The sequence below is a fragment of the Pyxicephalus adspersus genome, chromosome 1 (genome assembly GCF_032062135.1).
Source record: "Pyxicephalus adspersus chromosome 1, UCB_Pads_2.0, whole genome shotgun sequence".
Lineage (NCBI taxonomy): Eukaryota > Metazoa > Chordata > Amphibia > Anura > Pyxicephalidae > Pyxicephalus > Pyxicephalus adspersus.
The window spans coordinates 55,730,886-55,749,869 of record NC_092858.1 but is presented as its reverse complement, the minus strand read 5'-3'; the positions used below and the strand labels follow the sequence as shown (position 1 = coordinate 55,749,869).

The 18,984-nt window shown below is 38.3% G+C and overlaps 1 protein-coding gene across 1 annotated transcript in view; it reads left to right on the top strand.

The window, feature by feature from the left end:
* Nucleotides 1-18,984, top strand: part of MYCBP2 (MYC binding protein 2) — a 138,813-nt gene that overhangs the window by 107,468 nt on the left and 12,361 nt on the right. The window contains exons 54-67 of the mRNA XM_072400450.1: nucleotides 1,918-3,567; nucleotides 4,978-5,147; nucleotides 6,585-6,829; nucleotides 8,442-8,609; nucleotides 8,817-8,974; nucleotides 9,277-9,476; nucleotides 10,148-10,297; nucleotides 11,276-11,436; nucleotides 11,575-11,731; nucleotides 13,035-13,259; nucleotides 13,826-13,891; nucleotides 14,428-14,667; nucleotides 16,459-16,548; nucleotides 18,263-18,343. Coding sequence (XP_072256551.1) covers nucleotides 1,918-3,567; nucleotides 4,978-5,147; nucleotides 6,585-6,829; nucleotides 8,442-8,609; nucleotides 8,817-8,974; nucleotides 9,277-9,476; nucleotides 10,148-10,297; nucleotides 11,276-11,436; nucleotides 11,575-11,731; nucleotides 13,035-13,259; nucleotides 13,826-13,891; nucleotides 14,428-14,667; nucleotides 16,459-16,548; nucleotides 18,263-18,343 — 3,761 coding nt within the window. The remainder of the gene's footprint in view (nucleotides 1-1,917; nucleotides 3,568-4,977; nucleotides 5,148-6,584; nucleotides 6,830-8,441; nucleotides 8,610-8,816; nucleotides 8,975-9,276; nucleotides 9,477-10,147; nucleotides 10,298-11,275; nucleotides 11,437-11,574; nucleotides 11,732-13,034; nucleotides 13,260-13,825; nucleotides 13,892-14,427; nucleotides 14,668-16,458; nucleotides 16,549-18,262; nucleotides 18,344-18,984) is intronic.

Here is an 18,984-nt window from a genome sequence, read left to right as displayed (position 1 = left end):
GTGGGTATGCATGCTCCTCATCGCATGATGTTTTACTCATTGTACACTAAGCAGAGATACTACTAAGCCCTTGTTTTCATACTAACTGGAGGTAAGCTACATTTATGGAATATCTCAAGCTTGTCAATGAGCCTGATCTTTTATAAAGCAATGTTCTTTAGTAGCAACATGTTTCTGTGGATAAACTTTATTTTAATATAGATACCAGTTAATGTTCATGCCTTGCACCATTTATTGCTGCCTTGCCAGAATCATGAATTTATTAAAATTGGTTTGTAAAATTGATACATTATTTTGTCCAACTCATATTAAAAAATAGATGTGCCAGCCTAAAAGGTATTGACAGAAACTTGAAAAATGGCAAACAAAATAAGTAAAGGTTCAGTCTTCTAAGACCTTTATATGACCTTATTTTCTACAACGTAATGTGTTTTAGAGAATATCTGTGAATGGTTTCTAAAATATTGTGGGATGTTGAACTAAGCCTTATTAAAAATTAGTGTCTACATTTTGTGAACATTTACATGGACATTGATTCTGGATTTATAAAAGGGTGAACCTAAAGTCAGTTTTCAGTTGCTGTCAGTCTTCTCTCTGGGGGAAATTTGCCCCTTCATTTGTCCAAATTGAAAATTGTCACTGTAACAGAAATGATGGTAAATGCAATGTTCTCCTCCACCCATTTTTAGCCTTTACTTTTTAGTTTGGCTGTTTTTAAGTGGTTACTGGACAGTTGGGGCATAATACAAAGATGGGTCATACTAAGGGGATGGGCATTAGAATGTAGGAACTAACTATAAGGGGTTGGTAGAAAGCTGACAGAATTAAAGGGGTTACTGGATTTTTATGCCCTGGCCTGCAGCTTCTTCGCACCCAGCAAAAATTACTGGGGAGAACACTAGGAATGTGTACATTTTCAAATAAAGGATACATCAGAAAGGATCAGTTGGAAAGCTCTGGAACGCAATGGCTGAACTGATGTCAATGTATCTATAAAATGTTTGACATGCAATTTTAACTTGAATTTTCATGGCTTTTTTAACATCTATTCTTTGAAATACTCATATTTATCATTTAGTTTATTTTAACTGTCTGGGATCCTCTATACTTGGGTTTACTAATAAGTTGAATGGGTACATGTCATTGGATTCTCTTAAATAGTCCTTAGATTTGGTAGCTGCATAGTTTTTCTTTTTTCTAGGTTAAGAACATTTCCATTGGTGCAAGTATATAAAAAAAGTTAATCTTACCAGAAATCCAGTGACCTTGTCCTGTCTAGTGTGCTGAAAAGAAAACACAAACATCCTTTATCCATCTTGTGCATAGTACTAGTTTTCTCAATCCATCATGTAGTGTGGAGAAAAGTGTAGAAGTGAAAGGACAGTATCCTGGTATTTGCATGAACACCAGGTTAAAATAGGATGAAGTAAAAAAAAGTGTAGCTACTATATCTAACGACTGGTAAGCTGCGATATATGAAAATAATTTGTACTTACATGAAAATATTAGTACTTTGAATTGCACACTCCAGAAAAAGTAAATATTCTCCATATTTAATGGCATAACACTTTTTGAATTGGTATGCTTTCAGATGTGTGCAGTAATTCAGTATGATGCTTTGCTTCTGAGAAGAAGCTGTTATAGAAAGCAGTCACAGTTCTTGCTTGTAGTGGGTGGCCATGCTCTGTAATGTGCAGCACATTGATGATGTCACTGCTACTTTTTATATTATAATAAGAGTTTGTAAAGGTTTTTCTTTCCAATAATTTAGATTTATGTTTTGTAACTGTTAAATAATTTAGGTAAAAATGTCAACTTTATTCTCCCCAAACTCTTTTGTGTTGCAGAATGTAAATAGAATTGTCTAGACACAGTTTCTGATTTAAGCCCTCATGATGCATTTTTTGTGTTGTACAGATGAAAGGGGACATTTTGCTGCTCCCGCTAAGGCAACACCTACAACAAGTAAATCAGACTTGCCTTCAAAGCAGAAGGTTGAAAGCAAGTCATCCAAGCCTGATGGAAGAGCAAGCCGATCTAATACTGATCAGAAGAAACCACGAAATAATGAGGGTCTTACAGCTAGTGAGTCTCTTCTTCTCAAATCAGATGCTGCAAAACTCAGATCGGATTCTCACAGCCGATCTTTATCACCAAATCACAACACTCTACAGATTCTAAAATCTGATGGAAAATCATCCGGTTTAAGATCTGAATCTCCTGGTCCTGGCTCTCGTTCCACTTCACCAAAGCCAAAGACCGTTCCTGCCGGAAAGGCCAGTGTGTCCAGTGCAGGTGCTTCACGCTCTTCATCTCCACAGGAGAAAAACCTACCTCAAAAAGCTGCCGGTCCTACAAAGACCAAATTGGAACCCCCACGGGAAAGATCCAAGTCAGATTCCTATACTCTTGATCCTGACACACTGCGCAAGAAAAAAGTACCATTCACAGAACCATTAAGAGGGAGGTCCACTTCACCCAAGCCAAAAATGACTGTAAGAGATGGTAAACCAGCTGGTGGTAGTGAAAATAGAGCTCCATCTCCACATGTTGTTCAAGAGAATCTGCACAGTGAGGTAGTTGAAGTCTGTTCTTCAAGTACATTAAAGACCAACAGCATTACTGACAGCACATGCGAGGACAGTACTGAGGTAAAAAGTGTGGATGATGGTGCATGCAAAGTTCATTTTAGCATTGGAAAAGCACCATTAAAGGAAGAGCAAGACACTCGGTCATCTCCCAAAGTCAGTCGTAAGAGTGCTGGCCGACATGTTCGTCCCAAAAAAGAAAAAACAAACTTTCTGTTTAAAGATGGTTCAAGATCTGCTGAGCCAGCAAAGGAAGCAATGTCCCCATCTGTAGCTGAATGTGCAAGAGCCGTGTTTGCAGCTTTTCTTTGGCATGAAGGGATTGTTCATGATGCCATGGCTTGTTCCTCTTTTTTGAAATTTAATCCAGACCTGTCCAAGGAGCATGCACCCATTAGAAGCAGTCTTAACAGTCAACAACCTACTGAGGAAAAAGAAGTGAAGTTAAAGAACCGGCACTCCATAGAAATATCATCTGCTCTCAACATGTTTCATATATCGCCACATGGGCCAGACATATCAAAAATGGTCAGTATTAATAAGAACAAAGTTTTGTCAATGCTTACTGAACGGACGCTTCATGAGAAGTGTGAGGATGGCAAGCATGAGAGTTCCCCATTTGAGGTTTCAAATCACCATTCTACTAAATCCAGAGCGCCTCTCCCATTAACGCTTCAACATCTTGTGGCCTTTTGGGAGGATATTTCACTGGCCACCATAAAAGCAGCCTCTCAGAATATGATTTTCCCCAGTCCTGGTTCTTGTGCCTTGTTAAAGAAGAAAGAAGGTGAGAAGGACAGCAAAAAAGCGAAGAAGGAGAAAAAGAAAAAAGAAAAGGCAGAGTCACGGCCACGTGGTAACCTCTTTGGTGAAATGGCCCAGCTAGCAGTAGGAGGACCGGAAAAAGACACCATTTGTGAACTCTGTGGGGAATCCCACCCTTATCCAGTGACGTATCACATGCGGCAAGCTCACCCAGGTATATTTTAACACTTTTTACTTTTGAGATAACAACGATGACCACACGCTCTGTTGTACTTCACATATAACTTTTTGTTTCACACAGACTGGTTTGTTGGTAAGGATAATTTTATTTCCAAATGCTATTTAGAAGCAGTTATGTAACAGAATAAAACCTATTTCATTGATTTTCTCATTAGACAATTGTTTATTTACTAAGAAATATTTCTTCATATAATGTGGCCTATTTTATAAAAGGAATGGAGGCTGTTCAAAAACATTTCCTAGAGTTTCCGCATTATGGCTACTGTTTTGTGCTTGGTTGCTAGAGTGTATCGGACCTTCCTCTGCTAAGTACAAAATTAGATTTACAATATGTTTTTTGTCTTTTGAGATTACAAATATTTTGTTACTAGCTTTAGTGAATCTTAGATTAGGGTTTATTTAGGCTGGGTCTACATGGACGTTTTGTAAAAAGGCATGTAAACGTTCCTACTGCGTTTATAAGCGTTTTTTTGCACTTATTCTAACGTTTTAAAACTTTTTTTTAAATGCCGGAAAAAGCTGAAAAACGTCTATGCCGCGTTTATCCGCGTTTTACCGCGATTCTACAAGCGTTTTAGCACTTGGTAGAAATGCAAATTGTAACCCTGGGCAGTGATTTCTGCAAGTACAGGAAGTACATACATCCCTGCATACATGTGATAATGTGATCATGCAACAGTACAGTGACAAATGTAACAGTATACACAGAATAGAGTGAAAAGAGTGCAAAGTGAAGCACAATTAAAGACAATGACTACACAAGTGATAATGAATGACATCATTTGCAGGTGTGAAAAGCACCAAAAGCAAACACAATGGCAGACAATCTTCACACGTGCCAGGCATAGGTGTTAATTTTTAACAGCATAGTACATGTAATTATTCATGCATGACACATGGAATAGTGACACAGGACACAGGCTATTGTTAAAACGTTTGTAAAAGCCTCCATTGAAATCAATGGAAGCTTTTTTATTGACAATTTCTAGCATGCATAAACGCAGGAAAACGCTCCCATTAAAATCAATAGACGCGTTTTCCCGCGATTTACCAGCGTTTTAATTTTTTAAACGTTGCAAGCAACGTTTAAAATAAAGCTCAAAAACGTGCCTGAAGGAAACGTCCTGGTGTAGATTAGCCCATTGGAATGCATGGGGACTTCAAACATGGGCTTTAAAAGCCTCAGGTTAAACGCTGGGGAAACAGTCCGTGTAGACTAAGCCTTAGAAAGTTAGATTTATTTGAAAGTCTCAGTTGGCAATGCCTCTGTTTTTAAATGTTGCATGTAGCTTGTGTAATTATTTTTCATCTCATTTTTTCTGGTATCCCTACTTTTTGGGTTTGCAGGTATTAAAACCAAAACATATTTAATATTCTGTTTCAGGTTGTGGAAGATATGCTGGTGGTCAAGGCTACAACAGCATAGGACATTTCTGTGGTGGATGGGCTGGGAATTGCGGTGATGGAGGAATAGGTGGAAGCACCTGGTACTTAGTCTGTGACCGCTGCAGAGAGAAATATCTCCGTGAAAAACAAGCAGTGGTAAGGGATAAGGTAATTTTACCTTTATTCAGTATTGGCTGGTCATGTATTTATTCCAAGGGTTAACTTCTTAAGGTGCTTTACCCTTGGAATAAAAAACACAAAATATTAAATATGAGTGCTACTATCAGACCAGAAATGCCTTTCCCCCCTAAGTTTGTATTTCTGCCCTCACTGATCATGTGACAAAAGTCAGTCACATTTTCTCAAAGGTGAGGTCCCTTTGGTTGAGTTCACATAACCAATGCTCTGGTGTTGATAGAAATGATGCTGGTAGTTCCAAGAATTTTGTTTGGAAGGTGTGTATTTAACCTTTCTACCTTTTTTATATTCATAATATACTCTACTCATTTGTTCCAAAACATTACAGCTATATGAACACCATGACCTTCTGTTATGCTACACAAGCATTTACATTTACCAATATGTAGTTGTTGGCTGCTGTGTAAAATTAGGGTACTACACATTTAGTCCTTGCTAGTGACTTTTCCGAAAATGGGTGACCTACTGAGAAGTGCTACTACTGAAATAGCTCTAAGATTCCTTCAGTATATTAACCCCTAACGGTAATCTTGAGTGTGACTTGGAGTGGATTTACCATGCTAAAAGCGGTAATCCCGAGTCACACTCTGGGGAAAAAAACGACTTAACATATTCCGTTGTCATCCCCCAGTGTCCTGCTGGTCCCCGCAGCTCCTTGGGACACGTCTTCTTTTTTTCGATCTCTTCACGGCATGTGCAGAGACGGGGTTTCCCGGTGTCATTGGTGCATGCGTCAGTGCGGGCAGGAGGATCGGTGGGAAATTCAAATAATTTTGTATTGTATTCAATACAAAATAGCTGTATTGAGTCCAATACAAAGAAATCTTTATTTATTATATAATTATATTTATATATTATTCAAGCTACTGTACAGTTATATTATTTTTCACTATTTTTTAGTTTATTTTTAACAGATTTTTGTGTTTTTTATTTAAAGTTTATTATTAAATTTAATAAATATTGGAGATATTTCGGTGAGTTATACCTAAGAATTATAGGCCTACAATGTAAAATAAATTTTCATGGCAAAAAATGTAACGCTTTTTTCATGGAAATAAGGACATGGACATAATTGGAACGTTGAGGGGGGTTAAAGAAGGGTACTCTTTACATTAGTATGTCTGCAGGAAGCCAATCTTATGTCAAGATTTAAAAATTATAAATATATAAATTATAATTTTACGTAAAATTTTTCCATCCCCAAATGGCTTTTAATAATAATAAAAAAAATCTCGGTTTATACTAAACCGAGATCTGTTGTTGGGAACAGATGACCCAATCAATCTGAATGCTTTGGAAAAACAAGTCGATGTTGCCGTTTCCACTGGTGCTCGAGTGCAACTAGCAGCATGTTCTTCATCTGTAATATGATACTGAAGTAGTTTTGGTACTTTTCTATGTTTATAGGTAAAGCCAACCAGGAGAAAGCCAGCGCAGGTGAAAACTCCACGTTCTCTACCTACCATGGAAGCTCATCAAGTGATAAAAGCCAATGCACTTTTCCTGTTGTCCTTGAGCAGTGCAGCAGAACCGAGTATTCTGTGTTATCACCCACCCAAACCGTTCCCATCTCAGCTACCTAGTGTAAAAGAAGGCATCTCTGAAGATCTGCCCCCCAAAATGCAATGTCTCTACCTGCAGACACTGGCAAGGTAAGTTCTGCTTTTTTCAGTCACTTGCAAAGAGGAGTTTTTAATTAAGTGGGTGCATTTTTCTGACTTTAATTAGAAGTGTTTCATAATAAAATAGTAGTTTATTTTCTTATCATGTGCAGTAAGCTACTTAAGTAATTATATGTTACTGTTTTTCTGAAATTATCAATGGGGGAGATTTATAAAACTAGCGTAGCTTTTCAAACATTTGTATTTTTTTTATTCCAGTTCCTAAGTTCTTTATCTGTATTTATATAACGCCAACATATTACTCAGTCCTTTACAAAGTTCATGGTCATATCACTAACTGCCCCTTAAAGGGGATCACAATTTATTTCTCCCTGCCATAGTCAAATTGTCTTTAATACAGTCTAAGGCCAATATTGAGGGGTACCCAAACCCATGCAAACATGGGGAGAAACTGCAAATTCCATTATTATGATTATTAATAATATTTTTATTATTATTATTATTAATAATAAACAGGATTTATATAGCGCCAACATATTACGCAGCGCTGTACATTAAATTGGGATTGCAAATGACAGACTAATACAGACAGTGATACAGGAAGAGAGGATCCTTCCCCGAAGAGCTTACAATCTAGTAGGTGGGGGAATTTCACACACAATAGGATGGGAGGTATGTAGTGGTGGGAAGTAGTGGTGGTTTCAAATGACAGAAGAAGACGGGTAGGCAAGTTTGAAAAAATGGGTTTTGAGCGCTCTTTTAAATGAGCAGAAAGCAGGAGCAAGCCGAATAGGATCAGGAAGGCCATTCCAGAGAGTTGGGGCAGCTCTAGAGAAGTCTTGTATCCGTGCGTGTGATGAGGTTATAAGTGAGGAAGTCATTAGTAGATCATTGGAGGAGCGGAGAGAGCGGCAAGGGGAGTATTTTTTAACCATGTCAGAAAGTGTCCTGGCTGAGATGCGAACCTGTCACCTAGTGAATACCTGATTTAATTAAATGTAATTTACATAAACATTAATAAACTGTTGGTCTTTGTTTTCACATAAAATACTTTCTTCATCCTTCGTTTTATCTTGGTGCTGCTGATTTCTTGCATCCTCTCGAACAAACTGAATAAACAAAAAAAAATATGGTGCCATACCTAGATACTTAAATAAAAGCTGAAGGTTTAAAATTGATGAACACACAAACATGTTTAACTTTTTATGGGATTTCAGTGATGTTGTGGTGTTACATTTACTTCATAGAGACTGTGACGCCTCTAAAGGTTCCTGCAATAGAAGGCAATGTATACTCATCTGTACAGTGGCCCGTTTCTCTTACCTCTCTTCCTTTTGGGCTGCAGTGATAGAACGAAGGGTAGTGAGGGGAAGATGGTCTGATAAAAAAGCGGGGTGTTTTCTATTGCAGAGCCCTGCTGGATTACAGAATATGGGGACTTTTGTTGGTCACTATAATGTACTAATGTAAATGGGTCAGATTTACATTGTTTTTAGTGCTTTGTATAAAATTTATGGTTTCAAGCTACACAAGCTTTTTTTATTTTTTTCCTAAAAGCCTCCAAAAAGTTTTCCTTTTTTAAAGTTAAGCATGTCTGTTTATGGATGTGGTTAAAAGATCTGTCTGCACTTTTATATCATAGGCATCATCATGAGAACTTTGTAGGCTATCAGGATGACAACCTCTTTCAGGATGAAATGAGATATCTTCGATCCACGTCAGTTCCAGCTCCTTACATATCTGTCACTCCTGATGCTTGTCCAAATGTTTTTGAGGAACCAGAGAACAACATGAAATCAATGCCACCCAGGTATAATAAATGACTCGTACAATCTATTTACAAAGTTATCAATTGTTTAACAGTCAAATGATTTAATCAAGGTTTCTCGGAGTAAGATTATGCAAGTCCTATTTTCAAGTAGAATATAGGTATTCTACCCATGTATATACACGTATGTTATACGGTTTGTTTGTTTTTTATTTTATATTTTTTAAAATATTTTTTATATACTTGTAGTTTGGAAACAAGCCCTATTACAGATACAGATTCTGCTAAGCGCACAGTCTTCCAAAGATCCTATTCAGTTGTGGCCTCAGAGTATGACAAACAACATTCAGTTCTTCAGCCACGAGTCAAAGCTATTCCCAGAAGAAGAGTCAACAGTGGAGATGCTGGTATGTTTTTATTTTTTTTTTTTTTTTCCTTCAAATGGGAAAGAAACCAGTAAGTAAACACTGTGCCAAATGAAATACCAGGACTCAGGAGCCATAAGACATAGGGCTCAAAAGGCAAACAAGCATGTACAAAATTTGTGTGCCAAAATTCCAAGAGATAGGTACGGGTAGCAAACACCTGCAAATGTGTGGGGCACAGGAGATCCATGATGGTGGTATATTTTGAAACTAACAGTTGTGACTTTTTCCTTAGCATGTAACGTCTTGCTTGAAAGAACATTTTTTTTTTTTTTTTTTTGCAGAAGTTGGGTCCTCCTTACTTAGACACCCATCACCGGAGCTGTCTCGCTTGATATCTGCTCATAGCTCACTGTCTAAAGGAGAGCGAAATTTCCAATGGCCAGTTTTAGCATTTGTTATCCAGCACCATGATCTTGAGGGCCTAGAGATTGCCATGAAACAGGCTTTAAGGAAGTCTGCTTGCAGAGTCTTTGCTATGGAAGTAAGCTTTATATTCATCATTGTCTGTGGAAGATATCCATATCGTATTTTTAGGTTTCTAGATGCTTTTGGTGCATTTGAAAGACATTGATGCTACATCCATCATAGAAACTAACACTGAATAACTTGAATTTGTAGAGTGTATATTTTAGAATAATGAGTAGCAAGTGAAAAGCGCTGTGAATATCCTTGATTTTGAAGCCTAGCCTTGCTGACCATGTAGTAAAATCAGTGTGAGTTTTAATAAATTTGTTATTGAAGCATAGTGACACAAGTGGTAACAAACCAACCAGTCAGCACTACTAGACTTAAACTTTATAGTCAGCACTACTAGACTTAAACTTTATAGTATCTTGTATTCGCATAGGGCTCTATTTCTAAAATATTGAATCAAACATTATGGGAATCTTTCTTGTCCATGTGTTTCAATGGTAAGGATGGATTCCCAATCACAATCAGAGAATGTTTAAGGCAATGTCAGTTTCCCTGTTTTATAAATAGTGCTCATAAAGTCCTTGCAAATGTATATTTTGAGGGCACCACTAATAAACACCTTATTGTGTGAGTCTTTATAATTCAATTTTCCTTCATAATAAAGATTTAGGTCTTGTAATTGCTTTTTTATGAATTTTCATCTCCACTAGTAAAAAGTTTTTTGTTTTTTTTGTTTAGGCTTTCAACTGGCTCCTCTGCAATGTCATTCAAACAACGTCTCTGCATGACATATTGTGGCACTTTGTGGCATCTCTTACACCTGCTCCACTGGAACCAGAAGAAGAGGAGGATGAGGAGAATAAGGCAAATAAAGAGAATGCTGAACAAGTAGGTGTTATCTATATTTTCAAGAGTATGTTGGTCTTTTGTATATAGACATTTTTCAGTAAATTAATGCTTAACCCTTTGATTTTTATGCTAATGATTGACCTCAGAAACCTATCGCCAGTGCAAGCAAGCTTTTATACCTACCTAAATCTGTGATCCATGTGATCACACGTTTATTGTGTAGAAGTGTTTTCTCCCTATCCTCTTAAAGCTGACATCAAAAGTTCATCCAGTTGATATCCTTTATAGTCACCTAAAACAGTTCACAGATTTTTTTACATTCCTAATCCTAACTAAAAAAAAAATTGTCTTTTAATACTTTATTTCTCAACAATTAATGGTCACGGGAACACTGGCAAAAAAAAACAAAAAACTGTAAGCTAGCTCAGAATAATGGTTAGGAATCAAGGGGTCGTCAATAGAGTCTCTGAATATAAAACATTATTGTTTATCTGAGTTTCTCAGCTGTGTAATTTACCCTTTGCCTTATAGTTGACATTGGTAGTTAGCCCCTTGTTTTAAGTGTGGTTTTTACCCCTGAGCCCCCTATGAATAAGTGTTTTTATCTCCTGGGTTTTCTAGTATCTGGATCCCCCCTATCTAGTTAATTGTCATTGACCCACACAATTTTTCCTCTGTTGTACAGTTCTTGAATGTCCCGAATGTACACGACCTCTGCAGCCGACAGGAAGGAAATTGAGGGTCCCTCCTTCTAATTATTTATATGGTATTGCTTACTACCAATGGAGGCATGCTTGTAGTAGGAGGCATTCTTGTAGTAGGTTTTTTTTGTTTACCATTGTCTTATCCTCCTGTAGTTTTTAGTATAACTCAGAGGTATAAAACTAACTTGGTCACTCAACTGAGATCAAAGAAAAATCATTTTACAGTTTTTAAAAAAAGTTTTCAATTTTTATTTTATTCAAATGAGATTTGCTAAATTTTTCCCTAACGCAATTATCTGTTTGCCCTTTTCAGGAGAAGGATACAAGAGTGTGCGAACACCCTCTTTCAGACATTGTAATTGCTGGTGAAGCAGCTCACCCATTGCCTGACACATTCCACCGACTTCTCCAGACTATTTCTGATCTTATGATGTCACTTCCTGGTGGCAGCTCACTACAACAGATGGCATTGAGGTAAAGATCTTTTGTTTGTTATCATGGATGCTCTTCCATTCAACCATAAATGCAGGAGCCTTGTTAACCAGTAAACCAAACTAATTTTATCTAAACAATGTTTTAAAAGGAGCCCCATTTTTTGTTTTGCTTTTTCAGATGTTGGAGTCTTAAATTCAAGCAGTCGGATCACCAGTTTCTACACCAGAGTAATGTTTTTCATCACATTAACAACATCCTTTCGAAGTCTGATGATGGTGATAGTGAAGAGAGTTTCAACATTAGTGTACAGTCCGGCTTTGAGGCAATTAACCAGGTTATTGTCAGTGTTATTTTTTCTTTTGATTATATTTTAGTACCTGCATGCTGTGTATTTGTGACTTTTGGATTTCAGTGATTATTTGTTTTATATCAATGTAACCTTGGACACAAAATGCCTGTGCATGGCATGTCATTTCCACCTTTTTTCAGCTTGAATTTGAATGTAGCAGTGGAGCTGCTTTGCACTTAAGCAAAAAGTGCTTTACAGGTTCTAAGGCTTAGTTACAGGTTTTGGTATCACTAGAATTTTTTATTTTTTTATATTATATATGTCCGCAAAGTTCAAATACATGTTGTCCTTGTCAAAAATTCAGAGCTGTCCTGTATCTTAAGCTTTATACAGAGGTCTATTAAACGTCAGATTGTCACTGGAAACAATATTTTGTGAACAAATGAATGAACAGGCACTGTATATACAATGCTGTTCTGTTCAATTGAAATGGGCGGTCAAACGGACTGAGGTTGTTGACCAATTTGCTGCAGATAACTTAGAATTGTTGGGGGACCGCTGTATACATGTCAGAATTTTTACCTAAGACTTGCTCAATTTTTAATCTTGGGCAAGTGTTATCTGACGTGTATGTAGCTTTACATACTCACATGTTCGTGCATGCACATGTCAGTTGGTAAAGCAGCCTGCAGTAGTTAGTGACACATTATCATGAGATAGAATGGGTCAAAAGAACATTTCAGCCTTAATATCTTCCAGTAAAAAATTTAGACAATTTCTCATATCTTAAGTCCAATGACGTAAAATAAGGCTCTATACTAATGCTTTGTGAGTAGGAGAATTTGAAAAAGGATGAGAGGATGTATAGTGTTCTGTGTGTGTAAAGTTACTGTTGTGCATTCAGAAAGCACACAATACTTAGTAGAATAAATTATTTGTAAGGAAAATTGTAGTTGTAGAATAAAATATTTAAACTGTTTAAAATGTTTAAATTTGCCTCTATTAGGATCTGATTCTAAATACATTTTACCCAGGCATGTTGTACGCTAATTTGTAGTATGACAGCAATGATCAGTGTTCAAAGCTCTAAATTGGGGCACTAAAACTACTGAAATTACCTCTCATTAAAAGAAAATAACCGAGACAGCACTTTTTCAATGTTTTTATTGATATTTCAAGTTCTTGTGGCTTTTAAAATTAAATCCAAGAATTATAATGGTGTATTTGTTAGTAATCGGCAATGAACTCACCATTCCATTAAATTTATTGTGGTGTTTTGTAAAAACATTTTACCTGTAAAATATTCTATCTTGCAGACCTCTTAAAATAAATTATTTTTGTTTTCTAGGAACTTTGCTTAGTTACTGCTCTAAAAGACATGACCAGCATTGTGGAAATTAAAACTTCTAGCAGACCAGCTATGATTGGAAGTTTAACAGATGGGTCAACAGAGACATTTTGGGAGTCAGGAGATGAAGACAAAAATAAAACAAAGAGCATCACAATAAACTGTGTGAAGGGCATCAACGCGCGCTATGTATCAGTCCACGTGGACAACTCTCGTGATTTGGGGGTATTCATATCCACTTTATTTGCGGAGTGTATGCTTCTGTAGTCTATTATGTGTTCATTTGAAATGTCTATACCAGTGTCAAGTTGGAGCATCCGAAAGCTAGCAATCAGCTTTGTGTATTTCAGATTAGATGATTGTAATTACCGTATTTTTCGGACCATAAGACGCACTGGACCATAAGACGCACCAGTTTTTAGAGAAGGGAAATGAAGAAAAAAATATTCTGAAACAAATAGTGTCCTAAAATATTTTATGTGCATTAAAAACCAACAGCACAGTCATAAACCCCCCCCACTTCTGGGGGAAAAAAGTGCGTCTTATGGTCCGAAAAATACGGTAGATAATTTGATATTGTAATTACAGTAGTGAACATTTTTTTTTCCTTACTATAATCATTACTGGATGTAATACATATAGTGGACATAATATCCACTGCGGACAATTAAGCCGACCACAACCTATATTGGCATTTTCTTTGTTTTCTGACCATTTTATTATTGCGCACAAACTTTTTAATACTTGCTTTGCACCTACAATCTATTTTTTTTTTCTGGTTTGTTTTTCAGAACAAAGTCACTTCAATTACCTTTTCAAGTGGGAAGACTGTGGAGGACCTATGCAGAGTCAAACAGGTTAAGCTTGCTATATACTAGTATGACATGCAGTTGATAGCCCACATTTTATTTATTTTTAAAAGTAACTGAGCCGTATTGTTTGCATTGTCACACATTTAAAATAGTTTTTTATTTGGTCATTGTTAAAAATGCATTTGATATCAGCTTTCAACATGTTAAGAGGAACTCTGTCCAGACACTGAATAATTCATGGTATCTTAAACACCCTCGAGCAGTGTAATTTCATAAACTGTACGTGCAAACCTTTGCTACTTATTAGTGCTAATACCAGAGGACACCGAAAAGCTTTTATGGTTGACAGCCACTAAAGATGAGTTCCAATGATAAAACACATTGCCTGGCCTAACATAACACATTTATAATGCAGTCATTGAGAAGATTTAGCACATCCTGTTTAACTACAGTCTAATTGTTTAACTACAGTCTATCAAATTCTGTCATACTCCCAGGTCCTGTGAGCTTTTGTTGGATGGTAGTAAACATGTAGTCTTGTTGAAGTATAAATACAATATAAATTTTCTTTCTACTCCAAGACTGACTTGGATTCGAGGCACATTGGCTGGGTAACTAGTGAGCTTTCTGGAGGAGATAACCATATCATCAAGATTGAAATGAAAGGTCCTGAGAATACACTGAGAGTACGGCAAGTTAAACTGCTTGGCTGGAAAGATGGCGAGTCCATAAAAATAGCTGGACAGGTTTCAGCTAGCGTGGCCCAGCAAAGGAACTGTGAATCGGAGACATTGCGTGTGTTTAGACTGATAACTTCACAGGTATGTGACCGCAGCAAATCATACTAGCCTTGTTTTATGAAGTGACATCTGTTTATCTGGGAACATTTTTGAAAAATGGAAACCCAAACAGTTACATACAGTTACAAACAGAAACATAACAATTGATTGTGACTAAATCCTATTAATATAGATGACATGGATAAAGGAGGATAATTGCAGATCTCCTTATTTGTTAGCTGTATCCCTTACAGTAAATGTAATGCCTGTCACCCTTTAAAAACAGTGTTTCATGTTTATTTTAACAGAGAGGTGCTTTTTTTTATTAATTATGTTGTAGAAGTGAAAACTCCCTGAGGTTTTAAGTTTTTTTTTGCATCATAACAGCATTTGTATATTTCCATGTCTGAGCAGAAACGAGGGGATGCTGAGAAGTTCCTGGCTTTGCCCAGAAAGAAGAGAGCCAGAGTTATGAAATAACACATTTATTCAACATATCCCCCCTTGAGACTGATGCACTTGGTACAGCGTAGTTACAGCTTTTCTAGACTGTTCAAATAAGTCCTTTGGTTGGGCTGCAAACCAACTCTCAGCAGCATCTTTGACGTCAGAAATGTCCTCAAAACGTTGCCCCTTCAGGTATTTCTTCAAATTCGGGAACAGATAATAGTCCGAAGGGGCCAGGTCAGGTGATTAGGGGGGATGGTGGACCAATTGGAAACCCAGGGTGTTCAATTTGGCAGCCACAACATTGGACGTGTGCGCAGGTGCATTGTCCTGCAAAAATAAGGATCCTTTTGGTCAACTTTCCATGGCGTTTCGTCTTAATTGCCTTCTTCAGCTGGTCCAGGAGGTTAGCATACTACTGTTTCCCGATACTAGAGCCCTAAGGTAGGTAGTCCACCAACAAAATACCGTCTTTGTCCCAGAAAACGAACGCCATGACTTTTTTGGACGTTTTCTGGGTTCGGAACTTTGGGCGTGGGGAACCCGCTGTGATGCCATTCCTTTGACTGTTCCTTGCTTTCAGGATCATAGATGTGGAGACAGGATTCATCCTCAGTCACTAACCTAGCCAAAAAGTCCTGTGCAGCTTCAAAATGAGCCAAAGTGGCTTTGGATGCTTCAACTCATTCAGCATTACTTCAACATTTGGGCACCCACTTCGCTGAAAGCTTGCGCATGTCTAGGATAGTGGTGATAACAAACCCAACACGCTCCTGTGAGTTGTCAAGTATCTGGGCTATATTTTTTGCTGGGCTATATTTTTTGCAGAATATTTGCTGGTCCTCAATAATCAGCTCATGGACAGCATCGCACGTTGCCGGGTCAGTGGAGGTTGGGGGGCGCCCACTGCAGGGCTCATCTTCAACATTGAAATGCCCAGTCTTGAAATGAGATATCCAGGTTTTGACAGTGCTGTAGGAAGGACACTTCTCCCCCAGTGTTTGTGACATCTCAGTGTGAATGTCCTTTGCTGACTTTCCCTGGAGAAACAAAAGCTTCATGACGGCCCGTAACTCCCAACGATGTGAAACTTGCTTGTGCCTCTGCCATCACAGCTTCTCACTAAAAGAAAAAACAGTTTTAAGAGTCGCAAAGAACTGATATTTGCACAGTTACATACTAAGATATTAGGCTGTCATATGCCCCCACACGTATTTGTCTATTTCATCTGGAAGGGGGCAAAGCCAGGAACTTCTCAGCACTCCCTCGTACATGTATCTATAGTAAGGCTGAGCTGCACTTATGATGATCTAAATGTATGCAGTGTAACAATGTGCATGCATTATAGTGATTTATGTAAATAAAATTACCATCTTTTTCACGAAGGTATTTGGCAAGTTGATCTCTGGGGATGCAGAACCAACACCAGAACAAGAGGAGAAGGCTCTACTATCCTCACCTGAGGGCGAGGAAAAGGTATAGGGGAGAGCTTCACTGTATTGTTAGCATATGAACACATTTATCTCTATTCTAATGGGACATAATCTTTATATCATACTCTTCATTCAGTAAATCTTTATTTCCTGGATATTTCCCTGCCCTCTAAATAAAAAAAAGAAAAAACTCAACAATGTTTTTGTAACATCCTCAGGCATCCCATATACACAAAATCATGAAAGTATTATTGTCAGTAAATAGTATGTAAAATGCATATGTTTCATGCTCATAAATGTGCAGATAACTCATTTTGGATAACCATCAATAACTGTGCATATGTTGGTTCACACTGACACCCACACTTACCGTATTTTTCGGACTATAAGACGCTCCGGCCTATAAGACTATCAGAAAGTTTGATTTTAACTATGATATAAAATCAGGCTAACCACAACTAAATTTGTTACTAGGAATAGAATAAAACAAATCTAAACATTCCCAGTTTTCTAACACTTCAATGCAGAATGAGCTATAAAATAATGCTTTCAGTTACCCAAAATCATTAAATTTTTACTTACTGGTAAATGATCGCCTAATGGTCAATAAACACCCCTTTCTAACTGCATTGTATGGGGTACTAAATTACCCCTGCTTAGTATGATAAACATAACAGGAATCATTGGAGGCTGAAGCTTGTCTAACTTGATGTACCATATTTTTCGGACTATAAGACGCTCCGGCCTATAAGACGCACCCAATTTTAAAGGAGAAAAACCTAGAAAAAAAAGATTCTGAACAAAATACTAAAAAATCACTCTGTGTCAATGTATCGCCTTCTAATCACTCTGTGTCAATGTATCCCCTTCTAATCACTCTGACACAGAGTGATCAGAAGGGGATACATTGACACGGAGTGATTAGAAGGGGATACATTGACACAATGTATCCCCTTCTGATCACCCTGTGCCAAAAAATCATACTCGCCCGATACTGTGATGCTGTGGGCTTCTTCTTCTCCTCGCTCTCCTCCTGGCTGCAGCGCGTGTCTCCTCCTCCTCTGAGCGAGGAGAAGCCGACACGCATACCCCCGCGATCCCATAAGCAGGCTGATCCAGCCTGCTTATGAGATCGCGGGGGCACGGGTGTCGGCTTCTCCTGGCTCTCCTCCTGGCTGCAGCGCGTCTCCTCCTCTGAGAGAGGAGAAGCCGACACGCATACCCCCGCGATCCCATAAGCAGGCTGATCCAGCCTGCTTACCGGATCGCGAGGACACGTGTGCCGGCTTCTCCTCGCTCAGAGGAGGAGGAGGAGACACGCGCTGCAGCCGGGAGGAGAGCCGGGAGAAGCCGGCACCCGTGCCCCCGCGATCCCATAAGCAGGCTGATCCAGCCTGCTTACCGGATCGCGAGGACACGTGTGCCGGCTTCTCCTCGCTCAGAGGAGGAGGAGACACGCGCTGCAGCCGGGAGGAGAGCGAGGAGAAGAAGCACGCAGCATCGCGGGATCGCGGTATCGGATGAGTATGATTTTTTTTAATTATATTTAACATGTATTCGGTGTATAAGACGCACCCACTTTTCCCCCCCAGTTTTGGGGAAGAAAAAGTGCGTCTTATAGTCCGAAAAATACGGTAGTTATCTGCTTGGATTTAATCTTGCTGCTTAGGGTGATAACCATTCCAGGAGGTCAGTATAAACAGGTCTTCTTATGCTTGTTGGAGATTGTTGGCATCTCAATAGTTTTTCTTCTACAGGCAACTTCTGATGCAGACCTTAAGGAACATATGGTCGGTATCATATTTAGCAGGAGTAAACTCACCAACTTACAAAAGCAGGTATGTTACAATTCTGATATCATGCCTTACTATATATAATTTTCAACTTTAAGTTTTCTTTCTTAAATATTCTGCCAGTACCAGAATCCCCCCCCCCCCACCCCATATTGACTATGCTAAACTTGTGCCTCACACTTAGCAGCAGCAGAATTGTCATTATCATTCCTAAGAAATTTTACTAAAGATCCCTGCTTAAAGCAGAAGTAAACCCAAAACAATAAAAAAATCACACTTCAATCCCACAGATCGGTCTATCTGTCAGGAGGTTTCTTCATCCAGTCCCCTGTCGCCCCGGTATCCGTCTTCAGCCCAGCGCAAGGGGAGCACCTGGCGCTGCCATCTTCTCTTTTTTTCCATGTTCTTCCTACGTCACCCAATCTCGCACAGCGCAGGCCTGAGATCAGGTGACATGCGCAGAAGGATGCGTGACATAGCTATCCCTAGAGGCTCTGCGCTCCCATTTATTCCTAATCACCTAGCATTAAGAGGGCGATGCTGCACCCTTAGTGTTTTGTTTTTGTTTTTTTTCTCAAAAAAAAAAAAAAATTTTAATAGGGTTGTCTACTTCTGAGTTTAGGTGCACTTTAAGAAAACTATACACAGAGGCATGATTAAAAAACAGAAACTAGGGTATATATATA